Source organism: Takifugu flavidus, chromosome 6 (assembly GCF_003711565.1).
Source record: "Takifugu flavidus isolate HTHZ2018 chromosome 6, ASM371156v2, whole genome shotgun sequence".
Classification (NCBI taxonomy): Eukaryota; Metazoa; Chordata; class Actinopteri; order Tetraodontiformes; family Tetraodontidae; genus Takifugu; species Takifugu flavidus.
The window spans coordinates 4,036,464-4,058,363 of NC_079525.1; the positions used below are offsets into that span (position 1 = coordinate 4,036,464).

The 21,900-nt window shown below is 44.0% G+C and overlaps 2 protein-coding genes across 8 annotated transcripts in view; one reads left to right on the forward strand and one right to left on the reverse strand.

Annotated features, from left to right (window-relative positions):
• Positions 1-21,900, reverse strand: part of lrba (LPS responsive beige-like anchor protein) — a 126,253-nt gene that overhangs the window by 31,848 nt on the left and 72,505 nt on the right. For all 7 annotated transcript variants that reach the window (XM_057036402.1, XM_057036405.1, XM_057036401.1 and 4 more), the window contains 5 exons: positions 21,712-21,848; positions 5,685-5,802; positions 5,487-5,589; positions 4,490-4,605; positions 4,276-4,388 (listed from right to left, as the gene is read on the reverse strand). In XM_057036402.1, coding sequence (XP_056892382.1) covers positions 4,276-4,388; positions 4,490-4,605; positions 5,487-5,589; positions 5,685-5,802; positions 21,712-21,848 — 587 coding nt within the window. The remainder of the gene's footprint in view (positions 1-4,275; positions 4,389-4,489; positions 4,606-5,486; positions 5,590-5,684; positions 5,803-21,711; positions 21,849-21,900) is intronic.
• On the forward strand, positions 18,823-20,727 carry mab21l2 (mab-21-like 2). Its single transcript, XM_057036416.1, has one exon. It carries the CDS (start codon positions 19,270-19,272, stop codon positions 20,347-20,349), a length of 1,080 nt encoding a protein of 359 aa, XP_056892396.1. The 5' UTR covers positions 18,823-19,269; the 3' UTR covers positions 20,350-20,727.

The following is a 21,900-nucleotide window of genomic DNA, read 5'->3' on the forward strand; positions in this document are numbered from 1 at the left end:
TCCGACTACAATCTGAGATCTGTCTTTGCAAAATAAAAGTTGCAAGGCAAATTAAACCGGTAGCCTTTGTGCAATCTCACATGAATATTAGATGATGTTTCCCTTCAGACAGAAATCAATCCTTTCCCGCAGAGTGCTTTTTAGAGGCTGAGATACGGAGCCCCTGCAGCTGTAGTCTGTCAGAGAAAACTAATGTGCTCCAATGAAAGAGGACCAACTAGGAATATCAATAGCCTGGCTGTGGGCTCCTTTAATTCCCGCTGTTATTAATACGTATCTAATATACTGGTCACTAGTCAAGAAAAAAAAGGTTAAGTTGCATTAATATTACATCGCTCTCCAAAACCAATAACCCCGAGCTGCTCAGCTATTATTTAAATACTCATTTATAGAAATCACTTTCAGGCTGGTTCAATTTTTATTACTATTTGGCTCCTACCCTCAAACCCCCCTTAATCTCTCATAAACACACACACACACACACACACACACACACACACACACACACCCACACACACCACACACAGACACCCACACACACACACAGGCATACAGCAGATCAATGGTAATGGAATGATGGCCTTTTGAGGATGAAGGGCTGGTAGCGAGTGGATCAATTGGATCTTTTTCATATTAAAGGGGGGGCTGTCACAGCGAGACTCATCCAGGGCCAGGCATTGATATCGATCTGTGCTGTGGCTACTGTTTCATGCGGATGTAATGGGGGGTGTTTGTGTACATGTACTTCTGTGTACTGGGTGTGACGCTCACAGCGTTTGTGTGTTGTTGCTGTTTTAATTCATTGAGAGCGTGTGTTCTGCAAACCCCAGGATTTTAGACAGCAAAACTCCTCATGCTAGCACGCTGTGCTGCTCTGCTTTGACAGTGATACACTGAGGGCTTCCTCAGGGCCGCTGGGGGTGGGTGAGTACACACAGTGAATTATACATCAAGCCCATTGTTCTGATTTATAGCCCTAATAACAGTGGGCTCATTAAAAAAAGAAAAGGGAGAGGAGGCATATAAAATAAAAAAAAGACTGAAAGTGCCACAGTGACAGAGAGCAAGAGGGAGAATTGTGTGTGAGTGCATGTGGGGGCTGTTGGTTTGCACGAGCCTGACATTGTTTACTGCTGTAAATTACTGTGGGGCGAGTGCTCTCAGCTTACAGTAGCTACAACGGAGCGGCAATGACGGCGCCGTACATCAGAGGACAGCACCGAGCTGATGGAGCGCCTGCTGCCGCCCAGAATGGCTTAATATATTGTGGCAAAGAATATCAATTGGAGGAGAATTCAGACAAACGATCCAGTCTTGTAGTTTTAATTAGACAAGAATGGAGCTGCAGAACAAGGTCGCACAGGGGCTTTGTAGAGGTAAACATGGAGGACTTAATCTTGGATTACTTTTAATCGGTTCTTCAACAGTGGAGAAAGGTTTTAATTAAAGGTAAAAGGAATACTGAAACAAATCTGCATTTGCTACTCAAGATAAGAGCAAAGAATATTGTTTTAAAATGCCAGGAACCAGAGCGAAACACACTAGGAACAGGAGAAATGTCATTTATGCAGCAACGGCGAGTCTGGAGCAACGTGGAGATATTAAACAGACCGCCGAGGCTATCACCCTCCACAAACGCCATCCTCCTCAAAAATATCAAGCTAAACATTTACTAAATTATTGCACACCCGGCAATAATAAGATGACTCAGAACTATTAAAATAAAACATAATCCTGTGTTGCTCTGCTTTTAAAAGCATAATAGCTCGCTGGTGATGACGCATAATGGCTTTCCAACAACTTGAACATCACTTGGGCTTTGAATCATAAATCAAAGGAGCCTTTTGAAAGAAGTGTTTATGTATAATGTCCTATTTAAACAGTGAAAATGGTGTAGAGGGCCTGGGGGATAAACATATGGGGCACGTATGGTGAAATCAATATGCCATTAGCTGATGTAGCTGTGAGTAGTAGGTTATAGCGCAAAGGTAGAAGGAACGCTCAATAAATCCTCACCAGTTCTGCTGCTATGTAAATGTAGACCTGATCTTTGGGTTAACAAATCCTTTAACTGTTTGCCACACTCCATTAAAAGCTGGAGACAAGACGGCGTTCTTTCCAAAGAAAAAACTGATGACGTTCGACAGACAGCAGGGGTGCCCGTTATGGAGGAAAGGTGTGACGGAGAGCTTGGGAGCGGAGAGGCAGAAGGAAAACAAGAGCGCTCCGACATATGTAGCGGGCTCTTCTGCGTGCTTATCGCGACTACAATGTTATCTCGGGGGTCGGCGTTTGATGTCAGGTTGAGGTTAGAGTTTATGATAAGAGAGTCCCTGGGGTCACAGTGGCTCTGGCAGTGGGGGACATAAATTCCGTGTGGCCTCTGCTGTGTGCCGCGGATGATGACAGTGTGCGAGACACGTGCGCATTCGAGGCAATTTGGCTCCTCAATGTCACCGGACGGTTCTCGGTTGACCCGTTTCTGTACGAGACGGCCATAACGTGACATAAAAGAGATGCGGATGGTGAGAGGGAGTGAAAGGCGAAAAAAGATGGAAAGAGGAGGGGAACGATTCAGAGGCACATCTATGGTATAAAAACGTGAAGGTCAGGAAATATTAACATCCGCAGAAAAGAAGAACCGTCCGCGGATGCAGAGGAGGGTGGGGGCGGCTCTGCAGCGCTGCGTGCCCTTTTCCCAGACAGCAGTTTGCCATGCTCCAGTGGAGACGCACCAATATCACATGTGAGTCAACAACATGAATAAAACAGATGTAATCAAGGCTGGCTGCAGCCCCCCCACCTCCATCTTGCCGCTGATACTCAGCTCCAAAGAGAAAAGACACACAGGGGCAGCAAATGATCTCTCTGGTTCTTCGACTCTCATTCTGCTGCTCCTCCTTCCACCTATCGCCCCCTTCGTTCGCCTGCTCCCCAGGGCTGTGAGGCATCACTGAGCACAGAGGCTGATCTGTCCAAACTCCAAAGGCGGTGCAGAGGAGAGGAGCAGGAGGCAGGCACACGATAATAAACTGGAGGCTGAGGGCTGCGCGGCTGTGAGAGCCTGTGTGCTTTTGTAGAGCAACTACAACTGTCAACACTGCAGCCTACTGGGCAACATGAAGGCAGATAAACAAAGGAATTACTCGGCTTCGTACGGCTACACTGGGAGGGATAAAAGGCAGGGGCACAGAGGAGCAGAAGTGAAAGGAGGACTGGGGAGAACCTTCAGCAACATGGTGCTGACTGAGTGAATGTGTGTGACAGGGGGTGTGAAAGAATGAGAGTGAGTGTGGATGCCTCAGTGTTTGAAGCTCTCTGCAGGGGTACTGTATTGAAATACATTTTCTAATACCCATTTCTTTGAGCTATGGAACAAACACACGTTGGTGCCTTTCTTAGACCTAACTCAGACTGATGCGTTTTTAGCTAACACTATCAAAATTGCTGAACGTGCCAAAGTGCAGCCCAACAAATGTGGTAATGGGCTTAAGCGTACTTGACTGCTGGCCAGTAAAAACACAACCCAAGTTTAATTTCATAAACATAGTCAAACGTGATTTATGCATCTGTACGCCGACTTGAAAAATAAAACCATAACTGAATGACAATGAATAAAGCTTCCAACTAAGTGATCAACAGCGATCCGCCCCCACCAACACGACTCATTTCATGCTTATGAGTGTAAAAGTTTCCATCCCGTCTCAGTCGCCAAGTCCTCCCTCCTCTTCTTCACCTCGTAGGAAGAGGAGATGCTCCCAGGACCAGAACGAACATGTTCAAGTGTACAGCTACTCTGAAATGTGTGTCCTCCAACACATCCCGTGTCCATTACTGCATGCCTTTTTCTTTCCGTGGTTGATTTATTCAGCCACTTTGCTTCCAGCATCTAGACATCTGCTCAATCATTTCCCTCTTTAAGTAATCTTCTGTCCTCCCCCTGCTGGACAAGATCACATGGAAATGAGGTTCCCTCTTAAGAGCTGGCAAAATAAGGATTACTTTTTGTTCCGTCTGTCAGTGGAAGAAAATCATTGCGTGATCTTTTCAAAGGGTGCATTTGGGGGCAAGTGTCAACTTGATAATAATCAGTAACTGCCAGTGACTGATTTAGTTATGATCAATGGCAATTACACAGCCTTTGCTGTCTCTTACACACACACACACACACACACACACACACACACACACATACACTCACACACATTTTTAATTTCATCAAACCTGATTCTCCCCCTATACAAAATACTCCTGTTGAGGAAATGACTGTCTGACCTTTGACAGATCTCGGAAGTTGCTGGGTAGAGTGAGGTCAAGTTCCTCTGAGTCATAGTTCGTGATGACCCAGGGGAAGACCGGGTACTGGTTCAGGTCATTGTAGGTCCGACCTGGTGGGGGGAAAAAAATGACAATATAAGTAAAATCAGTGGTGTTTGTGCGATCAACAGTGTGACCTTTGTGACCTCATACATGTGCAGGACACACTTACCAGCGATAGTGTTGACAAAGATGAGGTATTCAAAGTTAGTTATCTCTCTCCGCTGCCAGCGCTGGGTCATGTTCGCGGCCTTGAAAAGCTGCTTTGGTGTAGCCAGAGAGATTCGTCTAACAAAGACGGAAAACCAGATTACATCAATTGTAGGTATCCGTGTTCTCTCTGATAAGAATCAAAGTCAGTCTGCGCATCAAAGGAAGAGCACGCGTGGAATATAAAAGAAAGAGAAGAAGCCGTGAGCTTCATTATGTCGCTTTAATACAGATGCCATGGAATGAGTAATCCATTGAACTTCAGTCTGGCAAATTAAAAAGAAAAATGGGCAATAAATTGGGTTCAATATGCATCTTCCCATGCATGTGTGCGCACAGAAGCTAGTGCCTGATGTAGTGCGTGCTGTAGGACAAAAACAAATGACCCACGATCCAATTAAAACTAAAGAAAATTATGGAATTAATCACTGTCAGGGAGTAAGATTATAGCCATTAGGCTTCTCAAAGGTGAAATACAACTTTGCAAATACAAATGCATAATGAACCCAGGTGTTTCTATAAAAATGGGAAATTTTATTTATTGGAAAAGACAGAAGGGGATAATTTAGAGACGTTTAAAAATGTGCGTCAATATTAAAACAAACAGGAAGTTTGGGTTTGTAATAATTGTAAATATTTGTTGTACTGGGTTTAGCATGACTCAAACTGTGTGTGTGTGTGTGTGTGTGTGTGTGTGTGTGTGTGTGCTGGTGTGTGGTCTTGCACAGCTGTCCGTAGGTCAAAGGTCGAGATGTCCTGACTTACTTGATTAATGAGCCTAGAGTACATGTACAAAGTTTTATTATTTATATCTAGATTATTCTTTAGCCAGTGAAAACCACCTCCAACAACTTTAATGTTGCTCCAATGGAAATAAAGGAATGACCCAAGTTCTGTTTGTAGCCAGAGAGAGGACGGTTCCGCCTCAGCCCTGCTGTCCCACGTCAGCTGTGTCTCACCTCGTCTGCGGAAGACCAAAATTCGTCCCCACCCCAACTCGTGGAAGACTGTGGACCACTTTCTTGACTGTGGCTGCATCTGGGAAGTTAAACATGACTGCCACTGTGGAGAGACGCAGAGGAAGGTCACATGATCTACCTACATACAGGCAAAACTATAGAAATCCTGCACATCTCTACGATCAAGTGTCTTCTCACTTCTGTTGGCCATGAAGATTTCCACAGCAGTGTTCTGCAGCAGGTATCGTCTGGAAAAGATGGCACGGATCTCTGTGAACAGCCATTTTCCATGGAGACCTTCTGTATAAGCAAGAATCTGGGAGAGCAAACAGAAAAACGGTTACATTTGGTTCAAGAAGGGACAAGAACGAGGCCACAGTGGGACACAATTCCGGACAGGAAAGGGGGGAAGCAGACACAGCGCTGGGTGGGACCATTTTTCACTGTGATGACATCAACACCGGTACAGCAGGATTAATGTGTTATATTGATCAGCCTCGATGAAAAAGAGATTCTTTTAGCGAGAGAATGGGTGCTTCAGCAGGGGGAAGTGAGGGTAATGTTCACTTCACTAAAACACAATCCATATTACAGCACACAGGTGGCTTGGGATGCCAGAACTGCACAAGACACCGCACAAGAAAATGAAATAGTAGTTAAATATAACGCTCACTGTGACATGAATGGGTTGGAGCAACCCAACAAGGGTGCATTGTTGGATAACTGCAGTTTTTTTTAAATGGGTAGATGAGGTGACATTCCTGTCTTGAGATGCACTCCTGCTAGTTCAGCATGTAGAGTCGCCGCTAAAATGCTTAGCTCTCTTTTGCCAACGACGTCTCTGACCTGCTTTTAATTATTCTTCCTAAAAGAGTAAATCTGTGCTGCTATACAGAAATATGGCAGAAAGATAAAAGAGGCACCTTAGGTTTTTACCCCATGGTTCACAGGCTGTGTTATTAATCAGCAAAAAATTCAAATGTGAGCTAGCTAGCTGGCCAGATTTAAGTTAGAGAGGCTCATTAAGATGGAGGACAGAAGAAGGGAGCAGCTGAGGCCCTGGCTAACCAGCTGAGGACAACCTCTCCGTTGCTGTCACGATGAGGAATAAGACCCGGACAGACTCACTTGAAAGTCTCTGGAGTTCAATTAAATTTGGATTAGTGGCTTGGAGAAGCTTCCATAACAGGGGCTCAAGATGACTATACCAGTCGCCACTGGCCTGTAGCTAACCACAGCACGTGTGCAGCACCCCCGAGGATAAACAACACAGCCCAAGACCCTTTATCCACAAGAAAAATATAAATCTGTAGAAAGTGTGCAGCATTTTAGGAGCTTTATTGGGTTTTAGTTACTAAAAGCACCCCTGGTAATCAGTACTGAAATGAGATCAGGAAGTGATTTTCTTGTCCGTCTGGTTATATAGCGATAGTTCAGGAGAGGATCCAGATGAAATTCATGTTTTAAGATAGCGAGTGAACGCGTAGGGAGTAACCTTTCACCTCTAACCAGTGGTGCTTGACTCATTTCATCCCCAAGAGTATCGTCATAACCCTCCAAAAGGGTGTCAAGAAAACGAGCAGGGCTGTGTGATATAGTTGCAGGGTCTGATTCCACAGATAGATATGACACCAGAGGAGGCGGCGAGGGATCATTTTTCCCTGGACGGATGAATCTCCACGAAGGCACAGTAAATAGCTCTCCGAGTTCTGAGATCATCGTCCATGTCGGCAGCAGCCTTTCCTTTGCAGATGAAAAAGCCAAGCGGGTGACAAGAAGCGTGACAAACTATGCGCTGCAGTAATGCTCCACACGTTCTGACCACATCTGGACAAATGGCGATGGTGTGAAGGTTATTGTCCAGACTGGAATTATGTCTGCCATAGCCTTCGCCGTGATAAATAATAATGGCCCAACAGAATCAGTCACACTGGGGGGGATGATAATGGTACATAGACAAAGGAGGATTTCATTTTAAATCCCACCAAAGCATCACAGTGCTCAATTATTCTGTTATAAAACAAAAAATAAACACCAAAATAAAACAGACTGGAGTTGGGGAGACTACCTGAATAATAATGAGGATGTTCATGGGATTAGTTCATTATGGCGTTGGTTTTATCCCAGGATTCAGGTCTGCTGCATTCTGAGATCAATTTCAAAGCCCCACAGAGGAGAAAACAGAAAACAAAGGAACTAGATGATTGCAATACTCTCTCCATCCCTCCCTCCTCCTCCTCTTTCAACCTGTTTGTGCGCCAGGCGGCTGCTCATTTTTGAAGCACTGTCGTTTGTCTTTGTCAGATGCCCAAAAGACTATGGAATGAAGAGGGACAGATGAAGAGGGGCTGGGTGGCTGTGGAGTGGAACCACGCACACACACACACACACACACACACACACGCCTTCACTGCAGAACCCTGCAGACACTCCTCGCCAGTGATCCCTCTCCATCACCCTATCCACTGGTTTCCTTTACCCACCGCTGCCTCTTTAGAAACACTGGTAAAGTCGAGTGGAGCAACATGGTGACACAGATGAAATTTAATTGAAACTGCACTGAATTGGAGGAGCGTAAAGGGGAGCAACAGACCAACTATCACCCGCGCGGTTTAAGATAGATGAGCCTCTCAACAGCCCGAGAGAGAGAGCGTGTACGTGTGTGTGTGTTTGGGCTGATAAGAGACCCATGAGTTGAAGAGGACAGGAGCTTGTGCCCTTTCTACTCAAGCAAAATTGATATTTGTCATAAAATACAGCATAAAATTGTGCTCAGAGTTGCATAGGGGCATATTTGCTTGGGCAAAATGCTCTGTGTAGTATTACTGAAAGAAAATGGGGGTGATTGAAGTTCAATTTGTTGCCTGTTATTAAGTACTTCCGCATGGCTGCCTCAGTTAAAGGATAATGGATGAGGGATTTATTATTACCTTTTGGTCAAATGAAGTGGTGTGGGAGATAAGGTGATGAAATTAATGAGCGGGCAGAAGAGGGGTGATCCATCAACATCAAAACGGAGACGAGGGACAAGCCGCATTGGGGGAACTTGATAGAATTCATTAAACAAAAAAAACCTGTGGACTTATCAGTGTGTATTTGATGTCTTTCATTTTCTAAAACGAATGTTTACCTCCCCACCCCTCACACACTAACCTACAAGGGACGCTTAATGTATCTCATCCCAGTGTTACTGTTGGGAATTTTGAGAAATTTTGCCAAAGATAGCATCCGATTTGAGCTAAAGCAAATAAGAAAGGTAGCGCAGAAAAATATTAGCTAAAATATTAGGAGCTCTAAAAGGAACTTTAGTTGCCTCAGCTCTGAAGAATGCCATCATAGTGATAAGGCACCGCTTAGCTGGCCAATAAAAGCGTTATGAGGGAGGCCTGCACTACCTTGACCATGCACGCCACATGTTAGCCTGGTGTTTTGCGTGAAACGCGGCTGGTGTGATACCCCGAGACAGTGTTGATGCTCCCGACTGTAATCGATACCATATCAAAAAGAGGGACGTTACTGCACAGAGGGGACGGATCTATAGCATTGTGGACTGGTCACATACCATTCCAAACATTAGTCCAAACTCCACCCCCGGTGGTAACACAACTTTTGAACCTGAACTCATCAAAAAACCAAGACGACAACAGCTCTTAGAATTTTGCTCTCCTTTTATAATTTTTTTTTTAACCTGCTCCAGTCATCTTCTGCCCCACCATCCTTCTGGTCCTGCCTGGTAAATGAGGCCTTGTCAACCCCCATCAGCAAATGAGTTCATCAGACTAACGAGCAAGCAAAGACCCCGACACGCTAACAAGGGTCTGTTGGCTGCCTGTGCCTCTGGACCAATCAGGAGCCTCATCACCATTGACACAAAGCCTCTCTGAGCCCTCTGGAGCCAATTAAGACAGATTTTGGTTATGAGATTGACTGATAGTCTGGGAAAAAAATGTTGGAGGAAGAAAGCGGGACAGTACTGGAAGCAAAAGGTAAAGAAGCATCAAAAAATGAAAACAATGCTGCTTCCAAGACAGAAGAATGTGGAATCATGTGACCTCAGGACAGCAAAGCCACATGACTCTGCTTTCACAGCTGAATAGTTATGCTATAACCTTTGTCCCTCAGCAGGATGGATTCCAGTTATTTCTGGTCTTGAGCTCAGTGAGAATAGTAAATCAATGAAATATTGACATATAAAGTGTAAATAAGCCATTCAGACTGTACTTATTAATGAGGAAAATGGACATTATATCTTTCCTGGAACACCCTGCGCTCTATCCCGAACCCCTATTTTGACACACCATCTTTGATATGTGAACAACAAGAGGATAGTTGCTGTATTGTGTCACTTTTAAGCAGCTCTGTTCCCCGTTTCCAGTCTGAATGTTGAGCTAAAGCCAACCGGCTGCCGGCCACAGCCTCATTTCCAACAGGCTGATATGACATTAGTATCAGTCCTCTCATCTAACTCTTGGCCAGCAAATATCCGCATTTCCCCAACTGTCAGAGTGCGTCAGAAACATAAACGCACCACTTGTGTTTTTACTCCCATTTCCCTCAAAAGAAAAGGGTCAGTAGTCATTAACATCTATGTAAAAAAAAAAAAGTATTAGGACAGAAACAAAAAGTTCATGGGCCGGACATGATTAGATGTTTTCCGAACTTCACATACCGTTGATATTGCTATTAAAAAAAGTATTTATTTATATATATATATATAATATATATATATATATATATATATATATATATATATATATATATAAAACTAGCATTAGCCAAATCCAATAGCCAAATCTATTATATATACATTGTTGGATGCACCCAAAGACGTCATCAAATCTGCGCACTGCAATCTTTGTCATCATAACTCGTATAATTTAAAATAAATTAATTAATTAAAAAATTATAGAATTATTATTTACTAATTTCTATTGTTTGGGGGTTCGTGGAGTGACGGATGACTGATGGGTCCGATTGTTCAACCATCGTGTAGCAGTTTCAGCGCGTATTCACAGGTCACACATAAAGCTCTAGTTGCCTTGAGGGGAGTAAAACAAACTACAAGGTCCAAAAAAATAAACACAACTAAGAAGCTGCGCTGTGAGAGAATTAAAACAAAATAAACAAGCCCAGCTTGCGGCAAGTGTAAGTTTATGAAGCCTAAAGGCTCAAAGCTTTCAGTCCCAAACGTCACTCAGTAAGAGTTTGCACTCCCTGAATAAAGTCCCCTTTGAAAGGATCTCTGGGGCCACTTAGTCTGAATTTAGTCTAATAAGGATTAAAGCCCCTTTTTCAGCCCATTCTACTGTTTGCCAACAGGTTAGCCTTTTCTCTTTTCCTTTTCTTGGCTGCTTAGCCTTTTTGAAGTGGGAACAAAAAAAAAGGTCTTGTGTGGATTTAAGGAAATGCTGCGATGGTTTCGGGGTTAATTGGGAGGGATGTAAAGACTTCAGTGTGATACAACTCATTAACATTCAGCCTTCGGGCAGAAAAAGGAAAGCAAGAGAAGAGCCCATGACAGGAGCAATGCCACAGAGCAACGGTGGACAAGATGATGAAAGAGGAAAGAATTGCAAATAAATCAAGTCGTGTGTAAATAAGAAAAAAGTTCATTTTGTGGCGCTTCTTCAGAACCAACCAGCTTTTGAGGAACAAATGAAACCATATTGAAGGTCCTCAACTGGTTTTGGAAAAAGTTGCTTTTTTTGTCCAGTTCTAGCTTAGACAAGCAGCACAAAGGTTGGTAGGGAACAAATGACGCCTAAGGCTGCGTAAATGAAGGGGAAGAGGCCGTGAAATGTAGTGGACGTCCACAGGCGGAGAAGGTCTCTGCTCTGCAGGCATCGTTATTCCAAGTCCACGGTTCTGAATAACATGCACAGCCAGCGGCAGCTACACAGGAGTTAGGAAGGTTTGTGGCCTTCAACCATATTCTGAAAATCAAGGAGACAATCCAGAACAGGAGTGCTTTGAGCTCACGCTCTCGCCCCCTCCCGGTTCTCCTCTAAGCTGCCACAGAAAACATCAGACAGGTTAAGATCGCTGACCGGCTCCTATCACATTCTCAACGCTTTTCTTCAATCTCTCATTTCTTCCATTTAGAGATGGATAGGCTTTTTTCTGGGGAGGGGGGGGCTTCGCTGGAGTAAATTCTTCTCAAATCCAGCTATTGTCACCAGCTTAAGTGGGCGTGGGGTGAAAAGTACACCCCCTCTTGGGGAATTTGGGGTTAGCCTGTTGGAAGCAATGGAGGATGGAGAGAATGGGACTCTTTCAAAGAAAAGGACTGTTGAGAATTTGTAGGTGACTCAATTGGAGCTACAGGTTTATCCTGAGTTTCACCTGCAACAAACGGTACGTTAATCATGAAATACAAATTAATAGAACGGTAACCAACCGAGTATAATATTCAAACTTCATCTTGCTCCACAGCATTACAGAGCGCAAACTGCTAGAAAGAATTTGCGGATGAGGAAGTCACAATGGCCCAATGGATTTGCCGTTTCAACCATGGCTCATTAACCATAATGGCCATAAAGGCACCAGAATTCAGCAGTGTAACATCCTGCCCTGCAGCACATAGAACATCTGCACACCAGTGCTGTCAGTAGTCCTTATCAAGTGCATGTGGCTTGAACAGATCAGGATTTCCTTTATTAAGAGCTAATCATGTCTTGATGAAGGGTAGAAAAAAGCTCAAACCTACAAGTTCTACAACACATGGATGCAATTTTAACATCTAAAATGCAGCCCAGGCGTTCCCGACAAAAGAAGATCACATTTAAAATTCCAATTTCCAATAGTCTGGGCCAGACATCGATCTTTCAATTGGAGTCAGGTGTCTTTCTGACCTCGGATGAATAGCAGAAGCCTGTGTGAACAGCAGGTACACAGGTGCTGATTGTAATATCAGTAGCCTACCAGGCAGACTGGCATCCATAAACAGGCCTATCCATCAGGCTGCTGTGTTGCCGTTGACACATGTGTCAGAGGCAAGCGAAGGGAATAAATGATGGAGAGAGGGGATCAATCAAACGGAGGGAGGGGAGGCGCCAGGCCCCTGACTGGTCCAGTCAAGCCCAGAGATGGAACATGATGGAGGGGCTAGGCTCAGGTGCACAATGGGGACGGTGCTTCTTTGTCTTGAGGTGCTCGTATAAGTGCGACTCTGGTCTGAGCCAGAGCAGACTGTAGTTTTGTTGAGGTCCAAAGTCGGGTCGAGAGACAGGCCAGGAGTGCTTATCAGCACAAAGGGGGGGTTGTATTTGTGTTTGTTTGTGAGTAGCGAGCAGTTGGAATGGAGACATTAGTCATCATTAGGTGGCGAGATGTCACTGCGCCTAATGGTTCTTTATGTGATTGCCAATGTGGCCATTTTCTTTTCTCGACCTGTCCTACCTGGTTACCACCCGCTAAAGAGATTTAGGAGGCTGCTTTGCAAGAATTTCACCTTAGACCTAACATCAAAAAAGAAAAAAAAAAGAAATCCGGGATATAAAATCAATTGTCACAAAGATCAGAGAGATAGTAATCAATTCACGGTGGTACGTTGAGCTAAAGGCTAAAATATGATGCTCGCTATGAGAAAGCAAATCAGCTCATGTCTGGCACCAATACAAATACAGACGAAGCTGTCCAGAATATTTAATGTTGCAGGTGTACGCTGAAAGAACCCAACCAAAATCAAAGGGATCGGGGGTTATTTTATCACTCTAAAGAAGAAATTACATCATTAACTTAACATTTTCCATCAAAAGTAACAGTGGGATTAGTTGGACCATCACAAACTTTAATTATGACGCTGTTGCAAGAGTGAATTTTAATTCAATTCAACAAATATTCTGATATTTTCCTGATTATCTTTAACCACCTGGTGACCATTAACTTGAAATGCAAGAGGGAAATGATTGTTGCTGTCAAGTATTTCATGGCTCAGATCAGCTGGTGAGGTATGAACCAAACAAGACCAATAATTAGCGGATAATATAAGTCAACTAGTTTTTTAGAGCTGCAAAATCGTCACGGCAACAGCAAGAGAAGCCCGTCTCTTGTGCACTGACCTCATTATACAGGAATACGCAGAAGATATGATCCATAATAATCTTAAGGAGAAGCTGGTATCACCTCTAAGTTCATCATTAACAAGTATTTTCCCATCACTCTTTACCCGTCCACATCTGGCCAGGGAAGCACTGACCTCATCTGCACAGAATGAGTTCATCATTGTTGATGGATAACCTCCCTCAAACAAATGGAGTGAACGATGAGGGACTATATCACAGCCCTCAACGTGGTTTCGGACACAATAAGGCGAGTAAGTTAAGGTGACGTGTACAGGAGACGACGCAAAAAAATATGACAACCGTTATTGCTCTACTGGGGAAAGAACATTCACTCCATGGATCTTTATTTGGCCTTTTTTGGCTCATTTTTTTATGGCTTGTGTCTTTATGTTGGACAGCGCTTTGACATCAGCGAGATAATGAGATAATAATTGAGTTTCCTCGTGAATGGATTATCCAGCCGTTGCTAAGGGATGATGTTTTGAGTTAAAACTGAACAGATAAGATGAAACATTTAGGAGGAATGACACATTTTTCAGGCGTCATTAATGCCTGGTTGTAATATACAGTGATGTAACGTCAACGGCAGCTACTGGCCATGACTGGAACCAGATCCTGCAGGCAAAAAAGTAATTTGTTAAAAAAAAAGTTGTTAGAAAAATTAAAGGAACACGTCTTCCCTGTCTAATAAAGGAATGGCCTTACTGGAAAACAGGATGAGGGGAAAGAGCGAGGGAACGGAGAGAGAATGAAAAAGAAGGTCATCCCAACATCACTCCACGAGTTGTTGTTGCGGCGCAGTTGAGCGATTTATCGACCAGCTCAGGAACCGCTCTGTCAGAGGGGACGAGGAGGTGCGACAGCATGAGGGAGGCAGAGGAAGAGACTGACGCAGGCCAATATGAATGACCGAGAGTGAGGGGATCCGTTTCCTTGGCCTCATTGATAATGACATACCTGCTTGAGCTGTCCGTTAGTCCTATAGCACACACTACTTAGGCTCTAACTGGAAAATCAATAGGCTCCTCTCTCGGAGACCCCGCGCTGCCATGGCTCCCTGTGATTGGCAGCTGCAGTCGAAGGTCGACCCCGACGAGCATGAGAGTTGGGGGAATGAGCGCGGCGGTGGGGGGGGGAGGGGGCCCGGTCCCTGTAGTTTGACACTTTAGGGAGAGCTTAACGATATGGGACTGGCTGCTACATAACGCCAGGGTGGTTTTCCCTGACTGAGTGACCATCCATTCAACCGCTCACGCTAACCCCGAGGAGCCGTCACCACCCCGCTAATTAGAGCTACCACTGCCTCCTGAATGGGAGTTTTTATGATTGTGTAGTCTGAGGTTCAACACTGACCTTTTGGAAAAATTTAGTGTGGTATTCCTTCCAAAAATATATACTGCTAGAGTTTTTGGAAACGCCACAAAAATTAAAATTGTAGGTGTTTAACAAAACTAAATACAGTTAATTTAGGTTTTTAATACTTTGGAAATAAAGGGAAGGTTAAAATAACATGAACGAAAAAGAATGTACTATAACATTTGGTTTTAAGCAGGTTAAAGTCTTAATTATACTTTACATGCTTTGACAGTCCAATATAAAAATGTTAAGAATAAGCAACACAGGAGAAACTTCTCTTGCTAAATTGCAGTTATATTATTTTTATTAAATGTATTATTCCTAACTATTCATGCACAAACTGTATGAAATAAAAAACATAACTTTCACTTTTTTCCAAGTTCAAAATATTTACAGTGTAGTTGGTATTAATCTATGGTGGCTCTAGACTGCCAAAATCTACATTAATATTATTAGCACAATTTTAAAAGTAGTTAAACTTACCAAATAAAACTAAGATTACTTTCTTCATTTAAGCATTGATTATTATAGCTGGACTAGATGCTGGAATAAAAGTAGAAACCATTAGTAATTTCCATTCAATACCACATTGAAATTGCAATCAGGATTTGAGAGACAGACCCTCCAATCAGATTTCTGCTGTGCTTCCGTTGACCAATGAGGTTGCAGTTCAGTGAATTTCACTTCCTCATTCATGCAATATGCAACGGTCTCCGGGAGCGGCTCTGCAACAATAACTGTACATTCAATATTGATGCTTCCATCTAAAGACACGGTATTAACCCGCGCGCACACGCACGTGCACGCAGCAAACATCTGCTCCGTGACTTCATCAGCTCTGCTCTCTTATGAACAGATGCAACAGCTCTGCCAGCCAATTAGCTGCCTGTGATAACTTTCTTTGAGCCCCCTGTGAGGAGAGCAGCTGGGTCCATCCGGGTTTGGAGGGAGGGAAAGAACGTGTGAACAAGAGGGTAAAAACAGCGCTCGCTGTGTTCCTGGTTGGGAGAAGGGCACTTTCACGAGCACCAGTGGATGCAGCAAAGCTTGACCTCGGACTTAATCATTCAGAATTCAAGCAGTTTGTGACAACAGCTTGTGTAGGTGGGGGTTCCCATCCTGATCAGGTAGAGGGGAATAAAACCGAAGCACAGCTGGGACAAATGGAAGACGAGAAGAAAGGGGAAGCAGAGGAGATGTGCACAGGCATGGACACTGTTTTTCTGCGTGTAAGAGGATCGCTGTGAAGTCGTCACACAGGCGCAGATCAAAGAGCTCTCTGACAGAGCCCTGATCTTTCCCCCCGCCAATATAAAGCAGGAGGAAACTCTTTAGGAAGCACAGATAATTCTGCATGTCTTCAAGAGATAAAGGGAGCTCCAAAAAAATGCATGAGAGGATGAAGAGTGCGTGCACAGAGGAGCGCCCTAGATGTAAACAAAAGTTGCACAACCCACTACAGTAGATAGCAGGAAAAATAAATAAATAGACTCCAAAAGCTGAAAAAGATATTTTCTTTTTTAGAAAATGTCATATTTCACCGGGCTTCAGTTCGCATGCCTTTCATAATATTTGGACACTTGCTCTCCAAGTGGTGTCGATTAATCTCCTCGGCGCTACGAGCTTGATAATAAACAGCCATCCTTAAAAATCAAACGGCCAGACGGTTTTTCCCCTCATTTATGCGTCTCCGTTTTTTATCTCTCTTAATTCCAAACATTTGGATAACGACTGCCTTCCTTCAGCGTGATGCCGAGGGAAGGAATGTCAAGTTTCAGGATGACATTTCTTTTACATTTCACTATAAATCACGTCGACCCACGCCTGAAACGTTAGGGGGGGGGGGGGGGGGTTCATTGGGGGGAAAAAAATATCCCAACCGATGTTGCGTGTTTGTTTGGCCACTTGTGCATCAAATGTAAATGTCATGACACGGCAGCACATTTTGAGTAGTGGTTTTTTTTGTCTATGCTGGAAAAGTCAAATTCAAAGAGTTATTATTTGAAGAAGGTTGGGATTTAAAGTAAATATTTCCACAGAGACCGAAGCTAATTTAACTGTTTTAAGTGAGAAGATGAGCCCCGCTTAGTCCCAGCTGAGAACTATGATCTATTCACACAAACAGGGTAATTCGAGTCGTGTATTTACTGTCTATAGTTTGTTTGACGAGTTTTGGCCTTTGCCACGCATAAAACAAACTAGATCCCGTCTAAACTGGCGCATTCGGAACAACAACGTAGTTGTCACATTGCGCAAATATTCCCTAACGAAATCAGCTTTTTCATTTTAATCACAAACAGGTTGCCTTTACCCTCCCTAAAGTGTCATCGGCTCTTCCAAAAAGGCTACGTGATGAAGTACAGAGGATGTGGCGAGAACTAGGAAGAGCTGCTCAATCTTCCGTTCCTGAACTGTTTGTGGTTTGTTTCAGAATCCCTGCATAGTTGGCGTCTTCATATCAGTATGTAATTGGTTTTCTGGAAATCAAAGTTGAGTCGTGATGTGCAATACGTAATAAAGATGTAAGTTAAACTAAACATTTGAGCATTTCATGTAAGCAGGAACAGAAACAGTTGGTGGTAGGATGCCATTTGGAAGAGAGATGAGAAAACAGAATCCTGAAGTTTCGAAGGCATAAATAAGCTCATCATGTGGAAATCAAATAGGTACTTTAACTGCAGCCCTATTTTTTAAATTAACATCTGAAGATACGATACAGTGAGGCAAACATAGGTAGAAAATAAAAAATTGAGAATACTTGGATCAGAATGGCCATCGTAAAAAATATTAATGCATAAAAAGGATTTAGCATAACCAAATGACATATTAAGAGTAACTTTATTCAACTGCATGCTCTGATAACAATGACCTCAGTAACGTGCAGGACGGCACAGAGCCCAAAAGATGGTTTATTTTATTTTAACTTTAACACACACACACACACACACACACACACACACACACACACACCACAAAACAGTACTTTGCATTCAGAAGTGCACATCTTCACGAAGGCAACTTCAAATACATCCTAGAAGAGCTACTGAATTATTAAACACGCAGGTTAACGGCAGACCCCTGGGTAAATGAACGTGTGTGCGTGTTACAGAATATCGAATATTTTTGCAATCGATAATTTATTAAAAACCTTGATCGGATTCATTCATTTCATCTTTAGTGAAATTCAGTTCATACCCAATCTTAAGCCTAAACTGTCGTGTCTGCGCCCCAAAATCAGTCCCTAAAAAGATGCGTTTACACAAGAACGCGGCAAAAACGCAATTGTGAAAAGATTTATGCCACCATAATAAAGTTTAAAATTTATGGGGTGAAGGCTTTATACTGCTATTTTGATTAAATTAAATACAATGACCGACAGACCGACCGTGGCTCCCGTATGAGGTCAAAATCGGACGGAAAAGAAAACAATCACACCTTTGTCGTCAAACAGACGTCACCCCAGGGATCAAGGCAAGCCTTGGCTTAAAATTAAGACTTAGCCATGGACATTTGCGCTTCAGTTTACCGAGTCATCCGCCTAAATTTGGGTAAATAAATGCGCAAACTTAAATTCAAATGTAAACGAACAGAAGATTCAGAGTATAAATGCGCCCATAATCCCACCGGTTAAAAGAGAAAAAAACGTGATTTTCTGAGCAAAGGGCGACGCTTTCCAGTAAATAATAATGCTTTCTGGCCGGCTGAGAGAATAAAGATTAGAATGCGCCCGTACAGACGGAGCTGCGCGCAGCGTTTGTGCCGCGGGGCGCAGAGCGGCGGAGCGCAGAGCGGCGGAGCGACGCGCCGCTGCGCGCGTCCAGATGCCGCCGAGGCGGACCGACGCTCCGCCGCTCTGATTGGCTGCCCGCGCTGACAGCTCCGCACATGATTGCAGCAAGAGAAGCCCGACCCCCTTTCACTCTTCCTAAAGGAACCATTCATAAAGTACACAAGTCCAGCTCACAGCTGAGTGTGGACGAAAAGTGAGCGGGTGCGCGGAGGAGAGAATAACAGCGGGAGGAGGAGATGAGTGCTCCCAGACGCTCTTTCAGCCCTTAGGCGTGTGTGCTGCAGGAGTCGGACGGTGACACACGACCCGAATATGAATCTACTTAGCAGCGGGAAGTGCTCGTAATTTGGAGTGATATTTAGAAAACTATTACGTTGCATCCCTATCCGCTTCCTCCTCATCACACTGACGTCCATCCGCTTCAGAAGCAAGGGGGGAAAAAAATCTAAACTTTGATTACACGCAACTTTGATTTCCTGCACGGGGAAGCGCTTGCCTCTGGCTTTACCGGTAAGCATTGGATCCGTCAACTTACTGCGACTCTCCGGTGTACAGCCCGGACCTCTGCCCGAACATGATTGCGACGCAGGCGAAGCTGGTCTACCAGCTCAACAAATATTACAACGAGAGATGCCAAGCTCGCAAGGCGGCCATTGCGAAGACCATAAGGGAGGTTTGCAAAGTGGTGTCGGATGTCCTGAAGGAGGTTGAAGTGCAAGAGCCTCGCTTTATCAGCTCCCTCAGTGAGATAGATGCGCGCTACGAGGGGTTGGAGGTCATCTCCCCTCATGAATTCGAGGTCGTCTTGTATCTGAACCAAATGGGGGTGTTCAACTTCGTGGATGACGGCTCCCTGCCCGGCTGCGCGGTGCTGAAGCTGAGTGACGGCCGCAAAAGGAGCATGTCGCTGTGGGTCGAGTTCATCACCGCCTCGGGTTACCTGTCAGCCAGAAAGATCCGCTCCAGATTTCAGACTCTGGTGGCGCAGGCCGTGGATAAATGCAGCTACCGCGACGTGGTAAAGATGGTGGCGGACACCAGCGAGGTCAAACTGCGGATCAGGGAGAGGTACGTGGTGCAGATCACCCCGGCGTTCAAATGCACTGGGATTTGGCCTCGTAGTGCAGCTCAGTGGCCCATGCCCCACATCCCGTGGCCCGGTCCGAACCGGGTAGCAGAAGTGAAAGCCGAGGGCTTTAACCTCCTCTCTAAGGAGTGCTACTCGTTAACGGGGAAACAGAGCTCGGCAGAGAGCGACGCCTGGGTTCTACAGTTCAGCGAGGCCGAGAACAGGCTGCTGATGGGCGGCTGCAGGAAGAAGTGTCTGTCCGTCCTCAAGACGCTGCGGGACCGACACCTGGAGCTACCGGGCCAGCCGCTCCACAACTACCACATGAAGACCCTGCTGCTGTACGAGTGCGAGAAGCACCCGAGGGAGACCGACTGGGACGAGTCGTGCCTCGGAGACCGGCTGAACGGCATCCTGCTGCAGCTCATATCCTGCCTGCAGTGCCGCAGATGCCCCCACTACTTCTTGCCAAACTTGGACTTGTTTCAGGGAAAGCCTCACTCAGCCCTGGAGGCTGCTGCTAAGCAGACGTGGAGACTAGCGAGGGAAATCCTCACCAACGCCAAAAGTTTGGACAAATTATAAAAAGAAAAAAAAAGAAAATAAGACGTGATTGTCGACGCAGAGCCGAGGTGCATTTTGGGATAAAGGAAGGACAGAAACGTTTCAGCTGATTCTCCAAGCAATGTGAAAAACATAAAAAAATACAGAAATGCATCGCGCAAACGGGAGGCTTTTTAAAACGGAGCAAATGGGCCACTGCCAGAGACAAACTGAAGGTACATTTTCAAATAAATGTCATCACTTTTGTCTTCTTTAAATGTTTTCACAAAGTGAAGAACTTTTTATTTAAATACGTGCACAAAATCGTTAAGTGAAAGAAAAATGTAGCGTGCCAAGTTCTGTTGTTTTTCATTATGTGACTTAAAAAGAAATGTTAATAAAATGTTCCAAATTCAATAACTTGACCTCCAGACGTGGCGTGTTTGGACAGCTAATAAGAAAAAAAGATGTTGCGTTTATTATTTGCTCTAATGTGGTCGAGTGTAAAATAAGAAGAAAAGAAAAAAATCGTTTCTTTAAAATAGAACGAGGAAAAGTGCAGCTTTTTAGGCCTTAATTTACTATTAAAAACGCGTCAGAGACTTGAAGGTTTCTCAAATGAGTGTAAATCAGCAGAAGTTTAAGATCAGCTCTGTTCTGTTTTAACAGCAGACCTGAACTCTGACTGTGTGTGTGTGTGTGTGTGTTTGTGTGTGTCAGAGAGAAGGTGAAAAGCTTTTTATTGTTTTATTATTAATTTCAAAACACTTTTTGCTTTGAACATAGTAAAAAAAACACAAAAAAACACAACACGCTTAAATAAATTTTTGGAAATGACTAATGACCCTGACCTCATAAACAACCTGTGGCTCAGCAGCTTCTGTGATGATAATTTTACTACAAAATTAGCACAATTCATTTATAACTTTATATCAGATTTTTTTATTTGTTTATTCATTTTTAATAGTACCGCAGAGGAGGTCTGACCCATGTGTCGTCGTATTTGACCCCCAAACAGCTGAGTTACTTATTACAATTCATTTATTTATCTAAAACGCTACAGAACATTTAAACAATGTCTGTTGTTAAAGCTAATTTACTTACCTGGTAGTTGAAACAATTCAATTAAAACTATAAAAAGCCAAAATGTTTAAGTATATTAATAAATAGCTGTCAGGTTTTTTTTTTTTACCCAATTACTGTTACTACGCGCATCTAAATTAGAATGCAAATACGTGAATATTTCTTCTGACCCTTGAGAAAACGTTTATAAAATAAAACATCTAAAATAGTAATATTAATAAAAAACAAAATCCCACTAACGCCAGCTTTTTTGAAACGCTAACCCCGCATGCGTGGTTCACCGGTGACAGAGGCTGGATCAATGGAACCAGAGTCTCTTACCTTTGGATCGATGGCCTTGAAGCCCGGATCGTCTTCATCCACCTCGAAATAGAGCTCGGAGGCGGTAACGGACAGGGTTCCCTTCAGCACCGCGGCCGGAGCCACCAGCTGCGCGTTGGTGCTCAGGTTGACTGGGCCTGCAGGGACACACACACGGCGCTCACAATGGAAACTGCCGCAGGGACGATA

Bases quoted from the DNA above. Each gene is read 5' to 3' on its own strand.
- mab21l2 (XM_057036416.1), top strand. From the start codon at position 19,270: ATGATTGCGACGCAGGCGAAGCTGGTCTACCAGCTCAACAAATATTAC.